This window comes from Neolamprologus multifasciatus, unplaced genomic scaffold (genome assembly GCF_963576455.1).
Source record: "Neolamprologus multifasciatus unplaced genomic scaffold, fNeoMul1.2 chr03_unloc_1, whole genome shotgun sequence".
In the NCBI taxonomy this organism is placed as follows: Eukaryota; Metazoa; Chordata; class Actinopteri; order Cichliformes; family Cichlidae; genus Neolamprologus; species Neolamprologus multifasciatus.
In genome coordinates, this window is record NW_028181971.1 from 418,554 (window position 1) to 439,562 (window position 21,009).

The following is a 21,009-nucleotide window of genomic DNA, read 5'->3' on the forward strand; positions in this document are numbered from 1 at the left end:
TCAGCGGGAGAAACGTTTTGTCACTCATCAAGGTGACTTCTTCAGTCTCAGCTGACTGCAGCTTTCCCCAATCTTATAAAAAGTACATCTGCATAATGACTGAAACCTAATGGTCAAGGAACTGACCTCCCAGCCTATTGTTCCTTCAGTGGGCTGGTTTCAGTCATTATGCAAATGTCCTTTTTATAGGGTTGGAAACCTGCAGTCAGCTGAGACTGAAGAAGTCACCTGGATGAGTGACGAAACGTTTCTCCCACTGAAAGCGCTACGTCCAGATGAACAGAATCAACTTTTGGGATTTACTAACCTGGGTGATTGAGCATGCATCAAGACGAGTTTTTATGAGGTTTACAGTTTCTTATGATTTCTAAACCAGAAGGTGGAGGAGATGGAGCTCATGATAACTGGCTACTGCCCTTCAGCGTGCTTTATGAAATCATCCAATCAAAATAAAGTTGGCCCTTAGGGAGAGCGGGGCTTTAAAGGGGAATGAGCCAAAGCAGCTTTTAGACAGAAAATGAAACGAGAGTCTGCACCAAGTCCAGGATGTGATACATTATTTATAAGTACATTTACAGTAATCACACATATTAGAATTAATAAAGTGACCAGCAGTACTGTAGTAACTGTAATACTGCAGTACTCACAGGCTTGTGCCAGCAGACACTGAACTACTGTCACTAAATTAACCTGCTCTTCACTGGTTTCCATTTACATACATTGGAATAATTGTGTTTAATTTGAAATATTTTTCTTCTGTTACACTTAAATTCTTGAACATTTTTTTATTTAATTGTGCATTGTAGTGTACTCATTTGTACACATTTGATTACTTAGGTTCAACATATAAAGAGATTTTATTTGATAATAAATATTATTGTTTTGTTTATTCTTGTTATTTTTTTCAGGCTGAGCAGCTGTTTCCTGTCAGAGAGAGGCTGTGAACGTTTGCTGTCAGTCGTCAGCTCCCAGTCCTGTAGTCTGAGAGAGCTGGACCTGAGCACCAAGAGCCTGAATGTTTCAGCAGTAAAGCTTCTGTCAGCCAAACTGAATATTCTGAGGTCTGACCGATTTGTATTCTTCTTTTTCTTTTGTTTGTTTGTTTTTAACTGAGAAAATAAATCCAGCAATTTAAACAGTTAAGGTTAACTTGATCAATTTACTGTTGTTTCGTACCACATCTGCTCAGCATAAAACAACAAGGATTCTTAAAATTTAAGATTAGTTATTGCACCCTGATTACACTTTAACATCAGTCTTTGTTCATGTTTTCATTTTCAGACTCAACGCCTGTGAACTTTTAGCGGAAAACTGTGAAGCTGTGTCCTCAATGCTCAGCTCTCAGTCCTCTACTCTGACAGAGCTGGACCTGAGTATCAAAAATGTGCAGGATTCAGGAGTGAAGTTTCTGTCTGCTGGACTACAAAGTTTAAACTGTAAACTAAATACTCTGAGGTCAGATCAATTGACATTTGTTTTTTAAACTGAACCAATTAAACATTTTATTCAAGGCTTCCAGTTCCGGCGCTCGTGGGGATGGCAACCTAGTAAGAGAGCTCTCGACCAAAACTTATTAAAACTGCCCCAAGTAAATTAATACACCAAGTGTATTAAGGGGCGATCGTGGCTCAAGAGTTGGGAGTTTGCTTTGTAATCAGAAGGTTGCCGGTTCGGACAGTCTCGGTCGTTGTGTCCTTTGGCAAGACACTTCACCTACTGCCTACTGGTGTTGGCCAGAAGGGCCGATGACGTGATATGGCAGCCTCACTTCTGTCAGTCATCCCCAGCTGTGGCTACAACTCTAGTTTGCCTCCACCAGTGTGTGAATGTGAGTGTGTGAATGGGTGGATGACTGGGTGTGTAAAGCGCTTTGGGGTCCCTAGGCGGGACTAGTAAAAGCGCTATAAAAAATACAGGCCATTTACCATTTAAGTGCACATAAAGAGGAAAAAGATCCAATAGAAATATTGTGCTCAGATTTGAGACCTTACGGGACAATCACAACCTGACAAAATACAACTTTCATAGATACTTACAGCTGGGATCATATATTGATCATGAATGCAAACTGTCCGAGTTCAATGATGCTGAGTCAAATTTTCTCCTCATCCTGAAAAATGCCACAACCATGATCCCTACTAAATCTTTTCACTTGATCTCACTATTACTTGGTTGTTTTTTTGGTTTCTTTGGTTTTTTACGTTTACTTCTATTACGATTGCTTGTTTATTTACTTATTTGTTCACCATGATTGCAGCATAGGCAACCCCCCAGTTTGTGTTTATAGTTCCATGTAATGTGTTCTAAATATCTCCTTCGGGAGAGCATGCGAGCAACTCTCCTAGTAATAGCTAGTGGAGGTTAATATGCACCCGCTGATCACTTTGTTTATCATTTGCTCTCCTGGACTTAATCTAAAACCTGGGAGGACTTTGTTCCCATGTTATTCATATACTGCTATGCAGATGGTTTTTTCTTGTCCAGTCCAAATAAAGATATATTTAAAAAAAACATTTTATTCAAGTTCATCCACATGATGTTCCATCTTAGTATGTTAAGGTTTCATCAAAAATAAAAAAGATGGCATGTAATATAATAACAAACTTTACATAAGTATTATAGATTTTCTTTTATTTTTCAGACTGGGTGGCTGTAACCTGTCAGAGAGAAGCTGTGAAGCTCTGTGCTCAGTCCTTAGTGCCCAGTCCTCCAGTCTGAGAGAGCTGGACCTGAGTAACTGTGACCTGCAGGATTCAGGAGTGAAGCTTCTGTCTGCTGGACTAAAGAGTTCACAGTGTGCAGTGGAAACTCTCAGGTCAGAATTCAAACGTTAACACATATGATAATTTAAAATGTGAATTATATTATTGATTGACTTATCTATAGAGCTTTTAGCTGAACTTATATTTATATTTGAGTGGATTATTAGACTCTGAATTACTGCGTAAAATTTGTCACAGTCATATGTTTGTTTATTTTTAAACAAAATTCATGTACTGGCCATTTTACATAAATTTGGCTAATCTTCCACAATATATACATTTGATTTCATTAGGAACAAAATGTACAATTACATATTTTGCTGGATATTGGGTATTAATGAAATTATTATGTCTTTAATGACACCACATTTCCATATGTAGGAGGTTACTGGTGGTATTGTTTCAGTGTTTGAGTTTTCCAGGCAAAGAAACATCTGGAATTTAACAATACATGTTTTAAAGCTGTTTTCTCTAAAGGGATTTGTATTAGTGATGGTAAATTTGATTCTTTTTACCGAATCGAGTTTAAATGAGTCACTCACCAAAATTAATTGCGTTTTTTAAGTCATTTGAGTCACTGAGTCAGTTGCCCAGAGAGTGCCAAAAATGTACTTTTTCACTCAAAACTAATTTGTTTTTATTTTCATGTAAATCCTACTGCTACGATGAGTGATTGAAAAATAAAAACAACTATTTTATAGAGCAAAAAAGAATAAGATTTCTAAATTGGACATTTATTTTGTTTATTTTATTACTATTTCCTCAAATGTGTTAAATATATATTTTCTCATCTAAATAATTTAGTCAAATAGTGACTTTCAGATTATTTTACTTACATTACTGCAGCATCAGATTGCGAGTCAGACACAGTTTTTTTTTTAATAGTGGTGGAACTGAGTTCATATATTTCATATTTTTCCTTTAGTCTGCTTATCATCTTTGCACAAAAACAAAGTGTAGACTGAATGTTATGTTGCATCAGTCAGACTATCAGGCTTCATCTCAGATGAAGGAGTGACTCTTCCATGGTAACAAACTGTGAGTTTCAGCAGCTGAGAGGCGGGAGGGAAGGGTGAGTGAGTGGTCTTGATGCATTCTCAATCTAGACTAGAAAGAGGGGCGCTGCTCTTTCGGCAACCAGCAGGTTGTCTCTCTCTGTCAGTGTTTTAACTCATTTTATTTCATTCTTTTATTTCTTTATATATATATATTTTTTGCCTGAGGAAATCCTATAGCAACGGCTTGTGCTTTGTGGAACTTCTTTTAATGAAGAGTAAGGGTTTTTTATTTCGCATAGTTTTATTGGCAATCCTGACGGTTGTTTGGAGTCATTGCTACTCTCAAACAATTACATACTCACGGGAGTTTCTTCTGGATCTTCGGTGGAAAGGCCCGTCTCTGGACTCTTCTCACCCTCCAGTGTTTCCCAGCTATGGATTATCCAGTAACGACAGGGGCACTTTTGTCTTTAACAGAGTCAAAGCAAGGAAGCAGGGTAAGAAGGGAGGCCTATGTCAGCGATTGTAAATATGATACAATCGTATTCCTTTACCATCAATAATCCTGGCTAATGTGCAGTCTCTGAGGAGTAAATTGGATGAACTGCATTTGAATGTCGCACATTTGCGTGACTACAGGGATACATGTCTAATGGCATTCACAGAGACTTGGCTCAAGGACTCTGACCCTGATTGTTCTTTGGAACTAAATGGCTTCGGGTTTCCCATACATTTGGATCGAGACCCCGGAGCAACCCAGAAATCTCAAGGAGGAGGGGTGTGTTTGTATATAAATCAGAAATGGTGTAAAAACGTGACCGTTCATAAACAAGTGTGTCTGCCTGACATTGAGCTCCTCTCTGTGTCTTTGAGGCCGTTTTATCTGCCGAGGGAATTCCCACAGATCAACGTCACCGTCGTTTACGTCCACCCTAAAGCGAATCCTAAGAATGAGACTGACACCATCTCCAACGTCATCAACTCACTACAATCTCTCTCTCCTGAGGCTCCTAATATTGTTCTTGGGGACTTTAATCGCTGCGACTTGAAGAAAACACTGAGAAGTTTTTATCAGTATGTGAACTGTCCCACACGCTTCAATAAGACTCTGGATCTATGTTACGGTTCCATAAAAGGTGCGTATACATCTGTGGCTTGCCCCGCCCTCGGATCCTCGGATCACAACATGGTGCATCTTCTGCCAGTTTACAAGACTGTACTGAGAAGAGAGAAAGTGAGGAAACACCGCATAAAGGTTTGGAGTGACGTCGCCTCTTTAGCCCTGCAGGGCTGCTTTGACTGTACAGACTGGTCGGTGTTTACAGAATCATGTAGAGACATTATTGAACTCACTGACGTTGTCTGCAGCTATATCTCCTTTTGCAGAGACATGATTATCCCTTCAAAGGTTGTGCATTCTTTACCTAATAAATATACCTAACCTTCAACAGCTCTTATGAGGCTGATTCATGAAAGGAAAAAAGCTTTTATTGAAGGGAATATCTTGAAAGTCAGAGAAATTAGGAAGGAGATCAGATCAGAAATTAAAAAAGCCAAAATAAAATGAAAGGATAAGGTAGAGGCGGAGATGGGTAGCAATAACTTAAGGGTTGCCTGGGCAGGCATGAAACACATGACTGGCCACTGTTACAGTGACTGTAATAAGATAAGTCCCCCTGGTTTTAGTTTAGACTCTCAGTTAGCCAATGAGCTGAATAGATTTTATTTGAGATTTAATGATAATAATAATTCAAGGAATACGCTTGATTTCTTAATAGAGAGCACCAGAGGCCCCCCAGCTTTGTTCTTTGATGAAAGAAGGGTGGGAAATCTCTTTAAAATGAGTAAGACTAATAAAAGTCCAGGTCCTGATAATATTTGTGGCCAGGTGCTTAGAACATGTGCTGAGCAATTATGCGATATTTTTTATTACATCTTTCTTTTATCTCTTCAGCAACAGAAGGTTCCAGAGGAAAAAATCAATTATTTCTCCAGTTGCTAAGATCACAAAACCTACATCATTAAATGATTTTAGTTCTGTCGCTCTAACATCCTTAGTGATGAAGTCCTTTGAAAAACTTGTGAGGAAGGAGATCCTGCAGCAAGTAGAGAAGTTTATAGACCCACTACAATTTGCACACAGGCCTCGTAGAGGTGTTGATGATGCAGTGGTCACTCTGTTGAACTTCCTTTATCACCATCTTGATGGCGCCAAAGCTCATGCTCGGCTCTTATTTATTGATTTTTCTTCAGCTGTTAATTCTATCCAGCCACATCTTTTAGTTGATAAGCTTCTTAACCAGTTTAAACTTGATCTTAATCTTGTTGGTTGGATTTTAGACTTTTTAACTGACAGATCTCAGTGTGTGAGAGTAAACGGCTGTTTTTCCAAACAGCTGAACTCTTCTGCTGGCTCACCACAAGGTTGTTGTCTCTCTCCTCTACTGTATATTTTGTACACTAATGACTGTTGCAGCACACAGGCCAACAGGCATTTCATTAAATATGCAGATGACACAGTCATTGTAAGCCTCCTTCATGGTGAAGAGGATTCCCATGGGCCTGTTGTGGATGAGTTTGTTTCGTGGTGTGATCAGTCCTTCTTAATGATCAACACCTTGAAAACCAGGACATGGTTATTGACTTCAGGAAGACATCCCCCCATCCTGCACTAACAGTGGTAAATGTGCTGCCATTGAACTGGTGGACAGTTATAAGTATTTGGGGGTTGTTCTTGATAAGACTCTGTCCTTTGAGTCACATCTTGCTGCTACAGTGAAAAAGGTTGTACAAAGACTTTTTAAGGAGGTTGAGAGGTTTCAATGTTTCATCTGAAATGATGACTCTTTTTTACAAAAGTTTTATTGAATCTGTTTTAACTTTCTGTATCATTGCTTGGTACGGTAATATGTCCCTGAATAATAAGACCAGACTTAACAACCTGGTTAAAGTGGCTGGTCAGATTTCAGGGAGGTCTCAGGTCCAGCTTGTGGACTTTTATAACAGGCAGGTGCTGAGGAAGGCAACCTCTGTCCTGTTGTGTTCAGATCATCCTCTCTTTAATGATATTCAACTGCTTCCATCAGGTCGTCGTTATAAAGTGCCTGCAGTGAAGACAAAGAGACATAGACTGTCTTTTGTACCTACTGCTATTATCATGGTTAATAACACTAAACCATAAGTGTTGTGTCCATTGCACATTGTACTTTTTTAATGAAAAATCTAGGTTGTTTTCTCAGGCTTATATTATTTTGGAGTGTGTATGTGAAGTGTTGGTTGTCTGTTTGTTTGTTTGTACGGACATACTGCAAATAAGTTTCCCGTTAGGGACAATAAAGTTACCAATAACCAATAATCATCCAGGTAAGTAAATCTCCAAAAGTTGGTTCTGTTCATCTGGACGTAGCATTTTGTGGGAGAAACGTTTCATCATCATCCAGGTGACTTCTTCAATCTCGGCTGACTGCAGGTTTCAATCTTATAAACAGTACATTTGCATAATGACTGAAACCAGCCCACTGAAGGAACAATGGGCTGGGAGCTCAGTTCCTTAATCATAATTATGCAAATTCTCATGACCATTGATCAAGGCCCACTGATCAAAGCCCACTGATCAATGGCCATGATAACCATTCACAGAGAGTTGGGGAATGGCTGCAATCACAGCATTTTAATCATGATTTTAAAGGCTGTAGATTGGAGCCATTGCTCTAACAGTGTACAAATGTAACAGGGCTTGGTGCTGATGCTAACAGTGCTAGCTGCTTCAGCCTTTATTAACACATTATAAGCACATTTAGCTTATTTTAAACAGTATATAAAACAGCTAGTACTGCTGGGACTTTATATTTTCACAAGCTAACATGAGCCAATCAGTGAGACGTCTAGCCATGACAGTTGTATGTTGCTGTGAGAAGAGTCGGGCTACATACAGTGATGCTAGTGTTAGCCATGTTAGCATGTTAGCTTCTGTGTTTTTATAGTTTACACTTCTTGTTTATTGTTAGCTGCTCTGTTTAGTTGCTTTAGGGTGTCTTAGTTTACTTTTCCTGCTTTATTTTGGTAGTTATCGTGCTTGGTGTCATAAGTTCAGTTTGACTTCCTCCCCTGACAGTGTCTACATTAGTTTCAGCTGTCGAAGGTTTTATTGAGTGTTTTCTTTTTCTTCCATTTGAACAATAGTGGTGCACTCTATGCTTGTAGCTGCTGTGTGCTAAGATCTTCTGTCAAACAAGATGGCGCCTGTGTTTGGCTTTTCCGCCGCTGCAGCTCGCTGGAGGCAACAATGTAGTTTTTCACTGTCGTCAATCATTTTTTGTAAAGTCATTTTTGCTCTTTTGAGTTCTGACTTCATTTCTGCTGCTTTAAATTATGATTGGGAGATACTGTTAACCCTCTAAGGCCGGTCAGAGTGGGAACGCTCAGTTTTGCGTAACTATTTTTAAATGCCTGTAGATCTGCAACCACATAAGCTAGTGAAAGCATGTGAAACCGGAGTTGTACTTACATCTTATGCATCCAGCTTATCCTAGGTCACCGTTTCCTTCCACACATAGCTTTGCAAAAGTTGCATGAAAACCACTTGCAGCAACAAAAAAGTAATATTCCAGAAACACGCTTTGCCAATCCGATCAGCTGTTCATAGCACTTCGTACGTTGGAATAGACGTCAGCCCGAACTATCGTATGTCCGCCATTACCTGCCCGAAACCTGAAGTGACGTCATTTCTGCGTAAATTCTAGTTGTTTGTTTTTTTACCTTCAAGGCCTTATAAGCCTACACTGGTGTTTTCAAAAGTCATGTTTGAGTTTATGCTTTTCTGTATAGTTTCTGGAGGCTTAGAACTCAAATTACACAGTTGGAAATAGTTTATTTTGATGCACTGCAGTTTTTCTTGCAAATTCGCATTATAATATTTATTGTAGTTTTTCATGCAGTATATACAATCTGGTGTATCTCAAAAATACAACTATGGATACACTCAAATTACATTTCCTGTGGTTGGAAACTTTTTTGTTCAACTTTTTTTTGGTTCTTCAGTTTTGAGGGATAAACCTCTTAAATTTCTCTAACTACAAATATATGTAAAAATACAAAACAAAACTATTTTAATTTTTTTCTAGTTTATTGCACTTTTTTGCTGTATATGTAGTTACTATGGACTGAATGCATACATATTATTAAAATTTGGGCTATAACGGTTGTATTGATGTATAGCAACTTGAACTGCTCCCCAAAATGGCACTACAGCAGTGGTTCCCAAACTTTTTTTGCTGGTCCCCCCTTTGTTTTACACGAAAAACGTTCGCGCCCCCCCACGTGTGAACAGCACGCACACGCACTAACACATCCTCCAACCACACACTCCCATATTTTGCTCCATTGCGGTTTATTTCACACCTCAAACATTTAGTAAACAATTACGCAAATACAAGTAACCTGCAATAAATTACAGGTAGTAAGAAAATAAACTACTAACTCTTTTACGCTACGTCCACACCTACACGGGTATTTTTGAAAACGCAGCTGTTTCATCCAAACAGCGTTTCAAATCACCAAAAACTGAGATTTTTTAAAACTCCTTTTTTGCAGACGAGGAATACAGAGTTCATCTGGCAACGTCAAAGGTTGCGCCTGTTTTCACGTCACGCTGTGCGCCACGTTATTGTTTACATGAGATGAAGTGCAGAATGGCAGATAGAGACAAAATACTGTTAATCTGAGTATCTGCAGGTTTTACACGCAGTTACTGTCCCTCCATTTACAAAGGCGTCACGGGTAGTTGTTGTTTCTTCTTCTGTAATAATAATCAACATTGCTATCAATACATTTTCAAAAAATGCCTCTCTGTGGAAATTGGTTCAAAAACATAAACAACTGTGGGATCCTGTTTGTCTGTGATTTGAACCGGGGAACAAATCGTGGCAGGATCAGCCTGATGTTATTTGTATCCTGCTGTAACTTTACTGTATAAAGAGCAAACATCTCCAACATGTCAGGAGTAGTTAGTCATTACAACAAGTGTTTGTGAACTAAAAATCAAGAATGTGGGATCCTGTTTGTCCGTGATTTAAACAGCCCAGCGCTGCTCCCAACGCAGGGAAAACCAATCCTGCAGGGAGACCTACCTCAGCACTTGTGCAGGTGAAGCCAAAGGGAAGATTTGCTTCATCATATTTTCTAGTCTTTGGCTTAGAATGAAGTTGGTTTGGAAACATATTCAGCGATGCTTCATCTCCTTCTTTGCGTTTCTGTGAGCTTATCTAAAGATAAGCTCTGGCGGACTTGGTTCTATGGTAGGTCTTAAAGGGTTTAACATCAAAGATTCAGTGGAGAGCTACTGTAACAGCTGAACAGAAAAACTCTTCCTCCCCTGGTGTGCTACTCTTCACAACCCGCAGGACTTCCACCCTCAAGAGATGGAAAAGGGGAACGAGGGCCGACGTCCAGGTGAAACTGAGAAGGTACCAGAGGCTAGCATCTTGGCTGTGGGGAGAATCCTGGTGCCTGCGGCCACTTCCTCTCCTGACATTTAGTTAATATGTTACGCCGGTCCTGGGCTCTGTGGCTCAAAAGCAGTTTCTCACGGTGTGTCCGTCAAACGTTCACTGTTTTTATTGATAACAGCTATGTCTGCTCATCGATCATTGCTTCTCCCAGCTCTGGAGTTGCCGCCCTGCCCAGCAGGTCCACAGGGGTGCATTGGTTTTTATTTCAAGTGCCGCTGCAGTCAGCTGTTGATTTTGCAGATCGACCGTCATCAACTCGGTTGGCCCTGCTTAACGTTCGCTCCATAACAAACAAATCATTTATTCTAAGCGATCTCTTTATTAAAGAGTCTCTAGATTTGATGTGTCTGACTGAGACGTGGCAGCAAAATAAGGATTATGTCCAATGTTCCCTCTAATGTTTCATGTGTCTGAGCGAACACACAAACTCCCTGAGCGGTCCCTTGGATCACTGGATCACGTTGTCATTAACATGGCTTCATTCCACATCAACCAAAACACCGGTGTCGGCACATAAGGACACTGTCATAGCCTGTCAACCACGTTGATTAGCTGCGTATATACGAATGTGAATCATTGGCTGGACTATGGGATAAGGCGACATCGTTCTAATCCCATACGGGAGCAGCCAGTCACTGACTAACACTGCAAAACAGAATTATTAACGTATTTATTTTCATTTCAATTCAGGTTAGATATCTTTTTGTGCGCAATGCAGATTTTCTGTGTGCAGAGAGCGTGTCAGTGGATTGCGCACACGCACAGCCTAGAGGGAATATTGATTATGTCCACTTGAATGAAATCTGCCCGACTGGCTGCTCCGTCATCTGAACTCCACGTCTTTTAGGACGTGGTGGAGGACTCGCTGTTGTTTACCAGGACAGATTCACATGCAGTCTGATGACCTCGGGCTCCTTTTCTGCATTTGAGTCACAGATGATGGTCAGTTCTCTAAAAACCATTTATTAAGTGTGCCATTGAATAGTTACGGTAACCGCAAGGGTGTATGCTTGGTGGAAAACTCCATATCCCACAATTCATAGCACGCCTCTACCGACTCAAACAATGGCGGCCACCACTTCGTTTAATATATTGCTTTTATTGCTGTTTCTAGGTCACAAAATAAACTTTTAAGATATTTTCAGGCGAGAATGTAGGTGTGTAAACGTCAAATATCTGCTCGTTTTGTCAAAACATCCCATATTAGCAACTTACGATGTTGCTGCTAGCGCGGCTAAGTAGCTAGCGCGGCTAGCGTCTCTTCGCTAAAAAGCACCCGGGCTTGGCTTACAGTGAGGTGGCTGACACTCGTTTCACCACCCGATCGCTCGCCAAGATACTGTTTCTTAGCTGGACTTATTTTTCGTTTATATGGGCCAATAATTCATTTATTAATTTTAGTAACGGTATAAACAGTGAAAGGTGGTTGTCCAGATGCTGGTCGATGTGGGAAAAATAACTGAGTTGTTTGGTGGTGGCTAACGCGGAGCTCCAACAAAGGGCAGCTAGCCCTGACAGAAAGGACATGCGGGAAAAGAGACATACGAGGCGGCGAGGCGGCCGCCGATCGACCGGTGGTGGCTAACGCGGAGCTCAATCGTGGATAAGGGAAACCGAAGGCAGGAGCGTGAGGTGAACTGAATTTCAGGTAAGAAGTTATGAGCTGCACTCTATTTGGGTCAGATATAAACCGAGTTTAGGTGTAGTTTATTTGTAGCACTACGGAGTTTCTATACAGCTGTGTGCGCTAAGTTACTGATGTTGAACTTTATGACAGCCTCTCCTGTCATTCTCTCGCTTGTTGAAACTTCAGTCATGAAACTGATCAATGATCGGCTTTTCTCTCTTGTTTGTTTATCGCACTAAACAATAGCAGCACGTTTAAGGTTGATCAGCTGTTGTTAGAATTCCTTTGATTTTAATTTCTAGTATCAGCTGATGTTTGCTGGAGACACAGCTGAAAAAAAGGGCTGGTCCAAACCAGGAGATGTCCTTACTGAATCATCAGAGCTGAACTGGTGATGGAGAAACAGGTTTACCTTTTAGGTGACATGAATGAGTTGAAGTTATGAACTGTTTCTGAGAGACAAATAACACCAGGATCCTTTTCTAAGTAGCTGACAGCTGGTAACTGTGCAGGGGCGGATCTAGCAAAGCTTTTGCCAGGGGGCCAGGTAGGGCATTAACAGGGAAAGGGGGGCACAAAGAAATACTTTTCTTTCTTACTCTCATATAAAATATTTAGCTTTTATTAAATAGTTATCTGAATCTTACAACCAAAGTTTGTATAATAATACACAAGATTGGCTGTAGACCATTGTTAATCATTCAGAACACTGTAAAAATAACAAAAAGTGAATGCAAAAGTGCACAAATATTTATTTTACGTGTTTGATGTGTGTGGCGGGGCGTGGTCTGCAGTGCCGCTGCAGGGGAGGTGGACCCACCTGAGCGGCATCTGCAATCACGCCTCTCAGGCGTAAAGTCTGTGCTCTCTCTGCTGTTTTTTTTGGTGTGTGTCGGGCTGTGAGATGAAAAGCTACAGCCGGCTGTGTGGGTACAGCAACCATGTGTGAAAAGTGGTCAATAAAGTAATGCTACAAAGCGTGTTCATGCAAACATTGTGGGGTCTGCCGTGGTACAATGGGACTTCTGCTCATGAACCTCTGTGCACAGCGTCTGCAGATCTGAATGATGAATGGCAAACGACACTGATTTGCAGCGGCATAGGCACACTTAAAATTTCTTCTGAAATTTTCGCTTTCTAGTTTAACTTGTTATTTTACTTGGATCCTTCATCTCCTAAACTGATGACCCAAAGGCGGATTATAAACCAAGATGCTGCTGGAAGGTTCTCTGCCATGTTTGACCCTCACATGGCTCGTAGTGACCTCGACTCACGTATTTTATCTTTTAATGATCAATGTAAATTGTTGGAAAGCCCACTGATAACATGTTTACATGGCTAAAATGTTATGGCTCATTCATTGATAGTATTTTCGCCGTAGAAATTGTTATGTCCTATATTATTGAACCCACCATGTCTATGCTGATGCTCTTTGAACGCACCACATAGGTACTCGAGGCCATGCAGTGGCTGCTAGTCTGTGTTCTCAGTATTTTTATGTGTCAGTTCCAGTTTTAGAGCTCTAAAGTGCAGCTATCATGTTAGGAATATGTTAGGAATAGACAGGAACACTGAGCACACTGAGGTCAAATCTTTATTTTACCACTCGCTGCATTCTTGATGTTCATGAATTCAGCAGGTTCATGATTGTCTGCAGCATTAATCTCATATTTCCATTAAAAGTGTTGAATTTGACTGTTTGATGTTCTTTATGATCTCTGGCACCAGTTCATCTGTAGGCTGAGCTCAGTCCATCCATTTAGTGAAATGATGTTTAAAGGTCTCCTTGTTCTGTGAGCGTGCACAGATCCTGAAGCAGAAAGCCTGGGTTACAGAGAAATGATCATCACTGTGATGATGCTCATCATCTCTGGTGGGATTTGAGGTTTTGTCAAAGCAGCAAAGAAAGCCTGGCTATGTTGGACTGGGTGTGGCAGCAGCTCCCAGTTTGAGTTCAGGAGACAGACACCCTCTCTACTTTACTCGGAATGCTTTCCACTTCCTCCATTGTCTATCGTATTTACATCCCATCAGTCTAATATTGAATGTTATTTTTTCCATCTCTGAGATCTACAATACTAATCCAATCTCGCTGAGTGGGAGGGTCTGGGTGTAACCACTTCTTTGTGATTGCTTTTTTGGTTGCGGCTAGAATTATTTTAACTAGATATAGTCCTCCTTTTGTATCTGTTCTTTTATGTTTCCTAGATACATCACTTGGCAGGTGTTTGAAAGTGCATAACCCAGAATATTATCCATGGTCATTTTAAGGTCTTCTTTTTAATTTTTATGCACTTCCAGAATACATGTGAATGATCTGCTTCTGTTTCTCCACAGTCTCCAACATTTCTGTGGACTTGAGGTCTGTCTGCTTTTAATTTTGGGTGTAATGAAAAACGTGTCAAATTTTTCCAGCAAAATTCCCTCCACAACGGCGAATTCGTTGTGCTGTGTTGTATTTCACACATACTGACCCATTCCTTCTCTGTTATAGTTATGGCCAGTTCAGCTTCCCATTTCTTTTTAAGGTAAAAGGTTGTGTCCTGTCTATCTTCTTCTAATGATCTATAGAAAGTGGAAATGGCTTTAAATTGTTTATGTTCATACCAATTTTTTACTATTCCAACAATACCCAATGATTTTTCAAGCCAGTCAGACTTTATTTGCTTTACGCAATAATCCCTAAGTTGCAGATATCTAAAAGAATCTCTATTTTCCAATTTGTATTTATTTTTAATTGTTGGAAACTCATTAGTCTTCCATTTTTCATTAGAGTACAAACTGCTGTAATCCCTTTTAACTCCCACCGTTTGAATGTTTGGTCCAATTGTCCCGGCTTAAATTTTTTATCATGTCTAAACCATCTCAGCAAAAATAATTGTTCTTTTAACTGAGTTTTTCTATTACTGTGTGCCATATGTCTAATGTAAATTTCACAATTTGATTCATTCTACTTTTGTAAGAGGTCATTAATTGTTTGTCAGAGATACACTTGAATTTTGTTTCCCTCAATTTCTTTCTCAATTTCCTTTCATTTCAATTTCAATTTCAATTTCAACTTCCTTCCACCGTGCCTCATATTCTGGTCTACACCAACCAACAAGAGGTCTAAGTTGGGCTGCGTAAAAGTATTCCCTTAGGTTAGGCAAAGCCATCCCTCCCTTACACTTCGGGAGTTGCAGTGTTGTTAGCCTTGTTCTGGGCTTCTTCCCATCCCATATAAACCTTGAGATCATCTTGTCCCATACTTTAAATTTTCTTTGAGGTATAGGAAGTGGGAGTGATTGAAACATGTATAGCAATCTTGGGAGAACGTTCATCTTTATTATTTGAATTCTAGAGTAAAAGTTTGTAGGTGTTGTTGACCACCGTTCTAGGTCTTTTTTTATGTTACCCTCCACCTGATTGTAGTTTGTGTCCAACATAGCAGATAATGATTTTGTCAAGGTTACGCCCAAATATTTCATAGTATTCAAGTGCCAATTTAATTTATATTCATCTCTAATCTTTTGAGAAGGTGTATACCTGAATGATAAAATTTGTGTTTTGGGTACATTAATTTTGTAGCCCGACAAGTGTTCGAAGGTATGGAATAGTTGCATCAAAGTTGGAAAGCACTTGTCAGGATCTCGTAAGAAAGCAATGACATCGTCAGCAAATAATCCAATAAGACGTTTTTGTCCGGCAAGAGTTACCCCCTCCAGATTTGGATGCTGCCGCACTGCTTGCGCTAGTGGCTCGGCATATAAAGCAAAAAGAATTGGTGACAAGACAAAGCCCTGTTTTGTACCTCTATGTAGCCGAATTCTGTCCGTCAGGCTACCATTCACCTTGATTCTGGCTGTAGGTTGATTATAAATTGTCCTTATACATTGTATTGAACTTTCCTTAAACCCAAATTTTTTCAATACTTCAAATAGGAAGAGCCAACTAACACTATCAAATGCCTTTTCTTGATCTAAACTTATTAACACAGTACTGATATTGGTCTTTTCTGCATTGTTGATAATGTGAAGGACTCTCCTTATATTATCCTGTGCCTGACGTCCCTTAATGAATCCGGTTTGGTGCACTTCTATCAAATCTGGTACAAAGTTTTGAAGTCTTTTGCTAATAATCGAGGCGTACAGTTTGTAATCGTTATTAAGAAGGGAAATGGGTCTATAGTTATTGCAATACTCTTTGTTCTTACCTTCTTTAGGTAAAATTGTGATGGCAGACACCCTCTCTACTTTGAAGATCAGCTGCAAACTTTCCTTTTTGAGAAATCTTATAGTTAGAGCTGGATCAGGTGACCCTGAACCATCCCTTAGTTATGCTGCCATAGAGATGGATAACAGACGGATTGTTGTTTTGTGTGTCTGCAGTCTGTCAGGCTGTCTGATCACAGAGGAAGGCTGTACTTCCCTGGCCTCAGCTGTGACCTCCAACCCCTCCCATCTGAGAGAGCTGGACCTGAGCTACAATCATCCAGGTGGCTCAGGACTGAAGCTGCTGTTGGCTGGACTGAAGGATCCAGGCTGGAGACTGGACACTCTCAGGTATGGAGAGAATGTCTGATAGAGGAGGAAGAGCTGGAAACATTTCCTGTGTCCTTCACTCACTTCCTGTTTGTTTGCTGCAGATGAGACATGAACAATCACACATGCAGGAATATTTTCAGGGACAGACACACTAGTCTAGCTGGATAGTACATGGATATTTATGTAGGGGGTCTCCAAGGAGTCTGTTTGCAGGAACATTTAGGTCACAGGTGTACCTGAGATAGATGCCAGTGTACCTAATAAAGTGTCAGCCATGTGTATGTTTCCCATGCTGTATGTCCACAGTGATAGTGACAGAAGGATGAAACAAGGCTGTGAATCATTTCAGTCTTTGTGTGTGATAAAGAGGCAGACAGGAGCAGCTAACATTCGGAAATAGAATCTTAAATAATGACAAACTCTACATTCACTGCTGAATTCACAATAAATTTGTTCTCAAGTGCACATTTAGCTAATGCTAATACTGTTTTCCCTTGCTTTCTACAACTTGAGCAGCTATTGCTAAGTAGGCCACTTTGCTCTGCTAAGGATTTGTGTGACCATGATGGAAACTCTGATAAGCTAATGCTGCTCAGATAATGCTGTTTATGGGCCCTGTTAGAATCAATATTTCATTCTCATTCTGTTGTTTGAGAACAATATTAACGTCTCACATCATTATAACACAAGAGAAAAGGGTATCAGCGTTAGCTACTAATGCTTATTCACCTCAAATTAGCTTTAGCTGCTAATGGGAGCCTACTTAGCATAAACCCTTCACATTGTTATAATGCAAGGGAAAAGAGTCACTCATGGCAGCCTATTTAGCATTAACGTCACATCATTATAACACAAGAGAAAAGGTTACTAGCGTTAGCTACTAATGCTTATTCACCTCAAATTAGCTTTAGCTGCTAATGGGAGCCTACTTAGCATAAACCCTTCACATCGTTATAATGCAAGGGAAAAGAGTCACTCATGGCAGCCTATTTAGTATTAAAGTCACATCATTATAACACAAGAGAAAAGGGTATTAGCGTTAGCTACTAATGCTTATTCACCTCAAATTAGCTTTAGCTGCTAATGGGAGCCTACTTAGCATAAACCCTTCACATCGTTATAATGCAAGGGAAAAGAGTCACTCATGGCAGCCTACTTAGCATTAACTCCTCACTAATATAATGCTAATTTATAATTTATATTTATAATTTATATTAGTCATTAACTCCTCACTAATATAATGCTAATTTACATCAAATTAGCATTAGCTGCTCATATTGTTATAAGAAAACAGAAAACGGTATTAGCATTAGCTGCTAATAATTATTCACCCCTAATTAGAATAAGCCGCTAAAAGCTGCCTACTTAGCATTAACTCCTCACTTCGTTGTTACCCAACGGAAAAGAGTATTAGTTTTAGCTACTATCATTTTTAATAAGTAAGAGAAAACATAGTTAGCATTAGCGGATAAATTAGCATTAGCTAATAACGGCAACCTACTTAGCATTCGCTGCTCATATTGTTAGAAATCAAGAGAATATGGTATAAGCATTAGTTGCCAATGCTTAGTCACCTAAAATTAGCATTAGCCACTAATGGTAGCCTATTTAGCATAAACTTCTTAATGCTAAATGAAGTTAATTAATGCTAAATAGGCTTAAGTGAAATGAAAGTAATGTTAGCTATAGCTGCTGATATTGTTAAAAGGTAAGATAAAACATTGCTAGCAGCAGCGGATAATGCTGACACACATAATAATTAGCATTACCTAATAATGGCAGCCTTCTTAGCATTACTGGTCATATTGTTATAATGCAAGGGAAAAGAGTTGGCAAAAACATTGTTAGCATTAGTGGCTAAATTAGCATTAGCTAATGATGGCTACATATCTAGCATTAGCTACTGATATTGATATAAAGCAAGAAAATATGGTATTAGCATTAGCTTTTAATGCTTTTTCATCTAAAATTAGAATTAGCCACTAATGGCGTCCTATTTAGCATTAACTCTTCACATCGCAGAGGAAAAGTTAAAATTGAATAAAAAAAGTGTTCACATTAGCTACTCGTATTGTTAAAAAGTAAGAAAAAACTTTGTTAGCATAAGCGGATAATGCTAATTCACCTCAAATTAGTATTAGCTAATAACGGCAACCTACTAAGTATTAGCTGGTCACATTGTTATGAAGCAAGAAAATATGGTATTAGCATTAGCTGCCAATTCCTTTTCATCTAAAATTAGCATTAGCCACTAATGGCAGTCTACTTAGTATTAACTCCTCACTAATATAATGCTAATTTACATCAAATTAGCATTAGCTGCTAGCATCAGCCTACCTAGCACTATCTACAAACATTGTTAAAAGGGAAGGGAAAAGTGTTAGCATTACCCGATAATGCTAAACTCGCATCAAATTAGCATTAGCTTATAACAGCAGCCTTCTTAGCATTAGCTGCTCACATTGTTATAATGCAAGGGAAAAGAGTTAGCATTAACAGATGATGCTAATTCACGTCAAATTAGAAAATATGGTATTAGCATTAGCTGCTAATGGTTATTCACCTAAAATTAGAATTGGCCATTAATGGCGTCCTATTTATCATTAACTCTTCACATCGCAGGGGAAAAGTTAAAATTGAATGAAAAATAGTGTTCACATTAGCTACTCATATTGTTAAAAAGTACGAAAAACATTGTTAGCATAAGTGGATAATGCTAATTCACCTCAAATTAGTATTAGCTAATAACAGCAACCTACTTAGCATTAGCTGGTCACATTGTTATAAAGCAAGAAAATATGGTATTAGCATTAGCTGCCAATTCCTATTCACCTAAAATTAGCATTACCTGCTAATGGCAATCTACTTAGCATAAACTCCTCACTAATGTAATGCTAGTTTACATCAAATTATCTTTAGCATTAGCTGATAGCATCAGCCTACCTAGCACTAGCTACAAACATTGTTAAAAGGGAAGAGAAAACTGGTGGTTAGCTGGTAATAATTATTCACCCCTAATTAGAATTAGCTGCTAATGGCTGCATACTTAGCATTAACTCCTCACATCGTTATAATGCAAATTAGGCTAACTTGATTTAAATTAGACTGCTGTTATTAGCTAATGCTATTTAGCAGTAGCTGCTCACATTGTTATAAAGCAAAGGAAAACGATATGAGCATTAGGTTCTAATGCGTATTTGCCTTAAATTAGACGTAGGTGCTAATGGCGGCCTACTTAGCATTAGCAGCTCAGATGTTGTAATGCTAGGGAAAAGAGTGTTAGCATTAGCCGTTCACATTGTTATAAAGTTAAGGAAAATTGTGTTAGCGTTAGCTACTCACATTTTTAAAAAGTAAGTGTTAGCATTAGTGCATAACGCTAATTCACATCAAATTAGCATTAGTTAATAACGGCATCCTATTTAGCATTAGCAGATAATGTGGACCTTGGCCCACTGGAAAAGTTAAGAACTAAAGATTTAGGAGTGTTTCTCGATAGCTCTTTCTCATTTGAGAAACAAATGAATTCTGTTATTAAAACCAGCTGTAAGGTTTATATTGTTGATTGTCATTTATGTTTAGAAATATTTACTCATATATGCTTAGTTTTATAATCGATTGCATGATGATAGAGGTTTGATCCTTAGTAGTCTGTAAAGACTCTGTGTGCCTTCCAGAGTGCTCTGGCATGCACACACCACTTGGGGCCATGAGAGAGGTCGTACCCTCTCTTACTGATTTATGGTGTAGGACAGGGGTCTCAAACTCAATTTAGCTGGGGGCCGCTGCAGGCAGAGTCTGGGTGAGGCTGGGCCGCATTAGGTTTTCCACAAGAAAGGCATGGCTAAAAAATTCCAATCTTCTCAAATCTCTTTATTTTTATTTTTTAACACAAAATATGAAAAATAAATAAACAAATTAAGAATTAATAAGAAAATAAATCCATTTGTAATACATAAATAAAATAATAATAAGATATTTTTAGTCAGTGAACTTATGTGTTTTTTTCAGTCTTCTATATCTGCTGTATTTAGATTTAAATGTCTGTATTAACAGTTCTATAACCTTCTTCTGAACATGAATGGAACACTGTAGAAAATGAACTGTTCTTCTGAACATGGCTTCTCTTGCCTGCTCCTTGCTGCTAGAGACTTGGCAGCGTTTCCTCTCGCATAGCCGAGCCAGATTTGGCCTGAGGGAGGAAGCAGTTGCGACCCTCAGTATGTCTTGAAGATGATCATCCGTAAGTCTGGACCTGTACTTGGACTTATTGAAGTTCAAAGTGGAGAAGAGCTTTTCGCACAAGTATGTGCTACCAAAAAGGCACATGGTCCGCTTGAACATTCGGGAAAGCCGAGGGAAACTAGGGCTCAATTCTCTCAAAAATTGTCCAAGCTTGTCTGCTTTTCCACTCACCTCCCTGAACTTTGCTTTGAGTTCAGAGTTGCACTGCAGCTCAATGAGCTCCATTTGAAGCACAGAAGGGGCATCTTGCACATCAAAGGAGAAGGGGTCCGCAAAAATTTGAAAGGTGGCTCTGTGTGTCTTGAAGTCAGCAAATCTGTGATCAAATTCCTCCTGTAGCCTCAA

General features: G+C 39.3%; 1 protein-coding gene across 2 annotated transcripts in view; it reads left to right on the top strand.

The window, feature by feature from the left end:
- The window catches only part of LOC146490510 (NACHT, LRR and PYD domains-containing protein 3-like), a 117,939-nt gene that overhangs the window by 15,209 nt on the left and 81,721 nt on the right, over window positions 1–21,009 (top strand). Inside the window, exons 7-10 of one of the 2 annotated variants that reach the window (XM_085153085.1) lie at window positions 909–1,061; window positions 1,282–1,455; window positions 2,642–2,815; window positions 16,264–20,809. The exons of the other annotated variant lie outside the window; for it this stretch is intronic. Coding sequence (XP_085009211.1) covers window positions 909–1,061; window positions 1,282–1,455; window positions 2,642–2,815; window positions 16,264–16,456 — 694 coding nt within the window. The 3' untranslated portion in view covers window positions 16,457–20,809. Of the gene's footprint in view, window positions 1–908; window positions 1,062–1,281; window positions 1,456–2,641; window positions 2,816–16,263; window positions 20,810–21,009 lie in introns of those variants that run through there. 2 annotated transcript variants of the gene reach the window in all.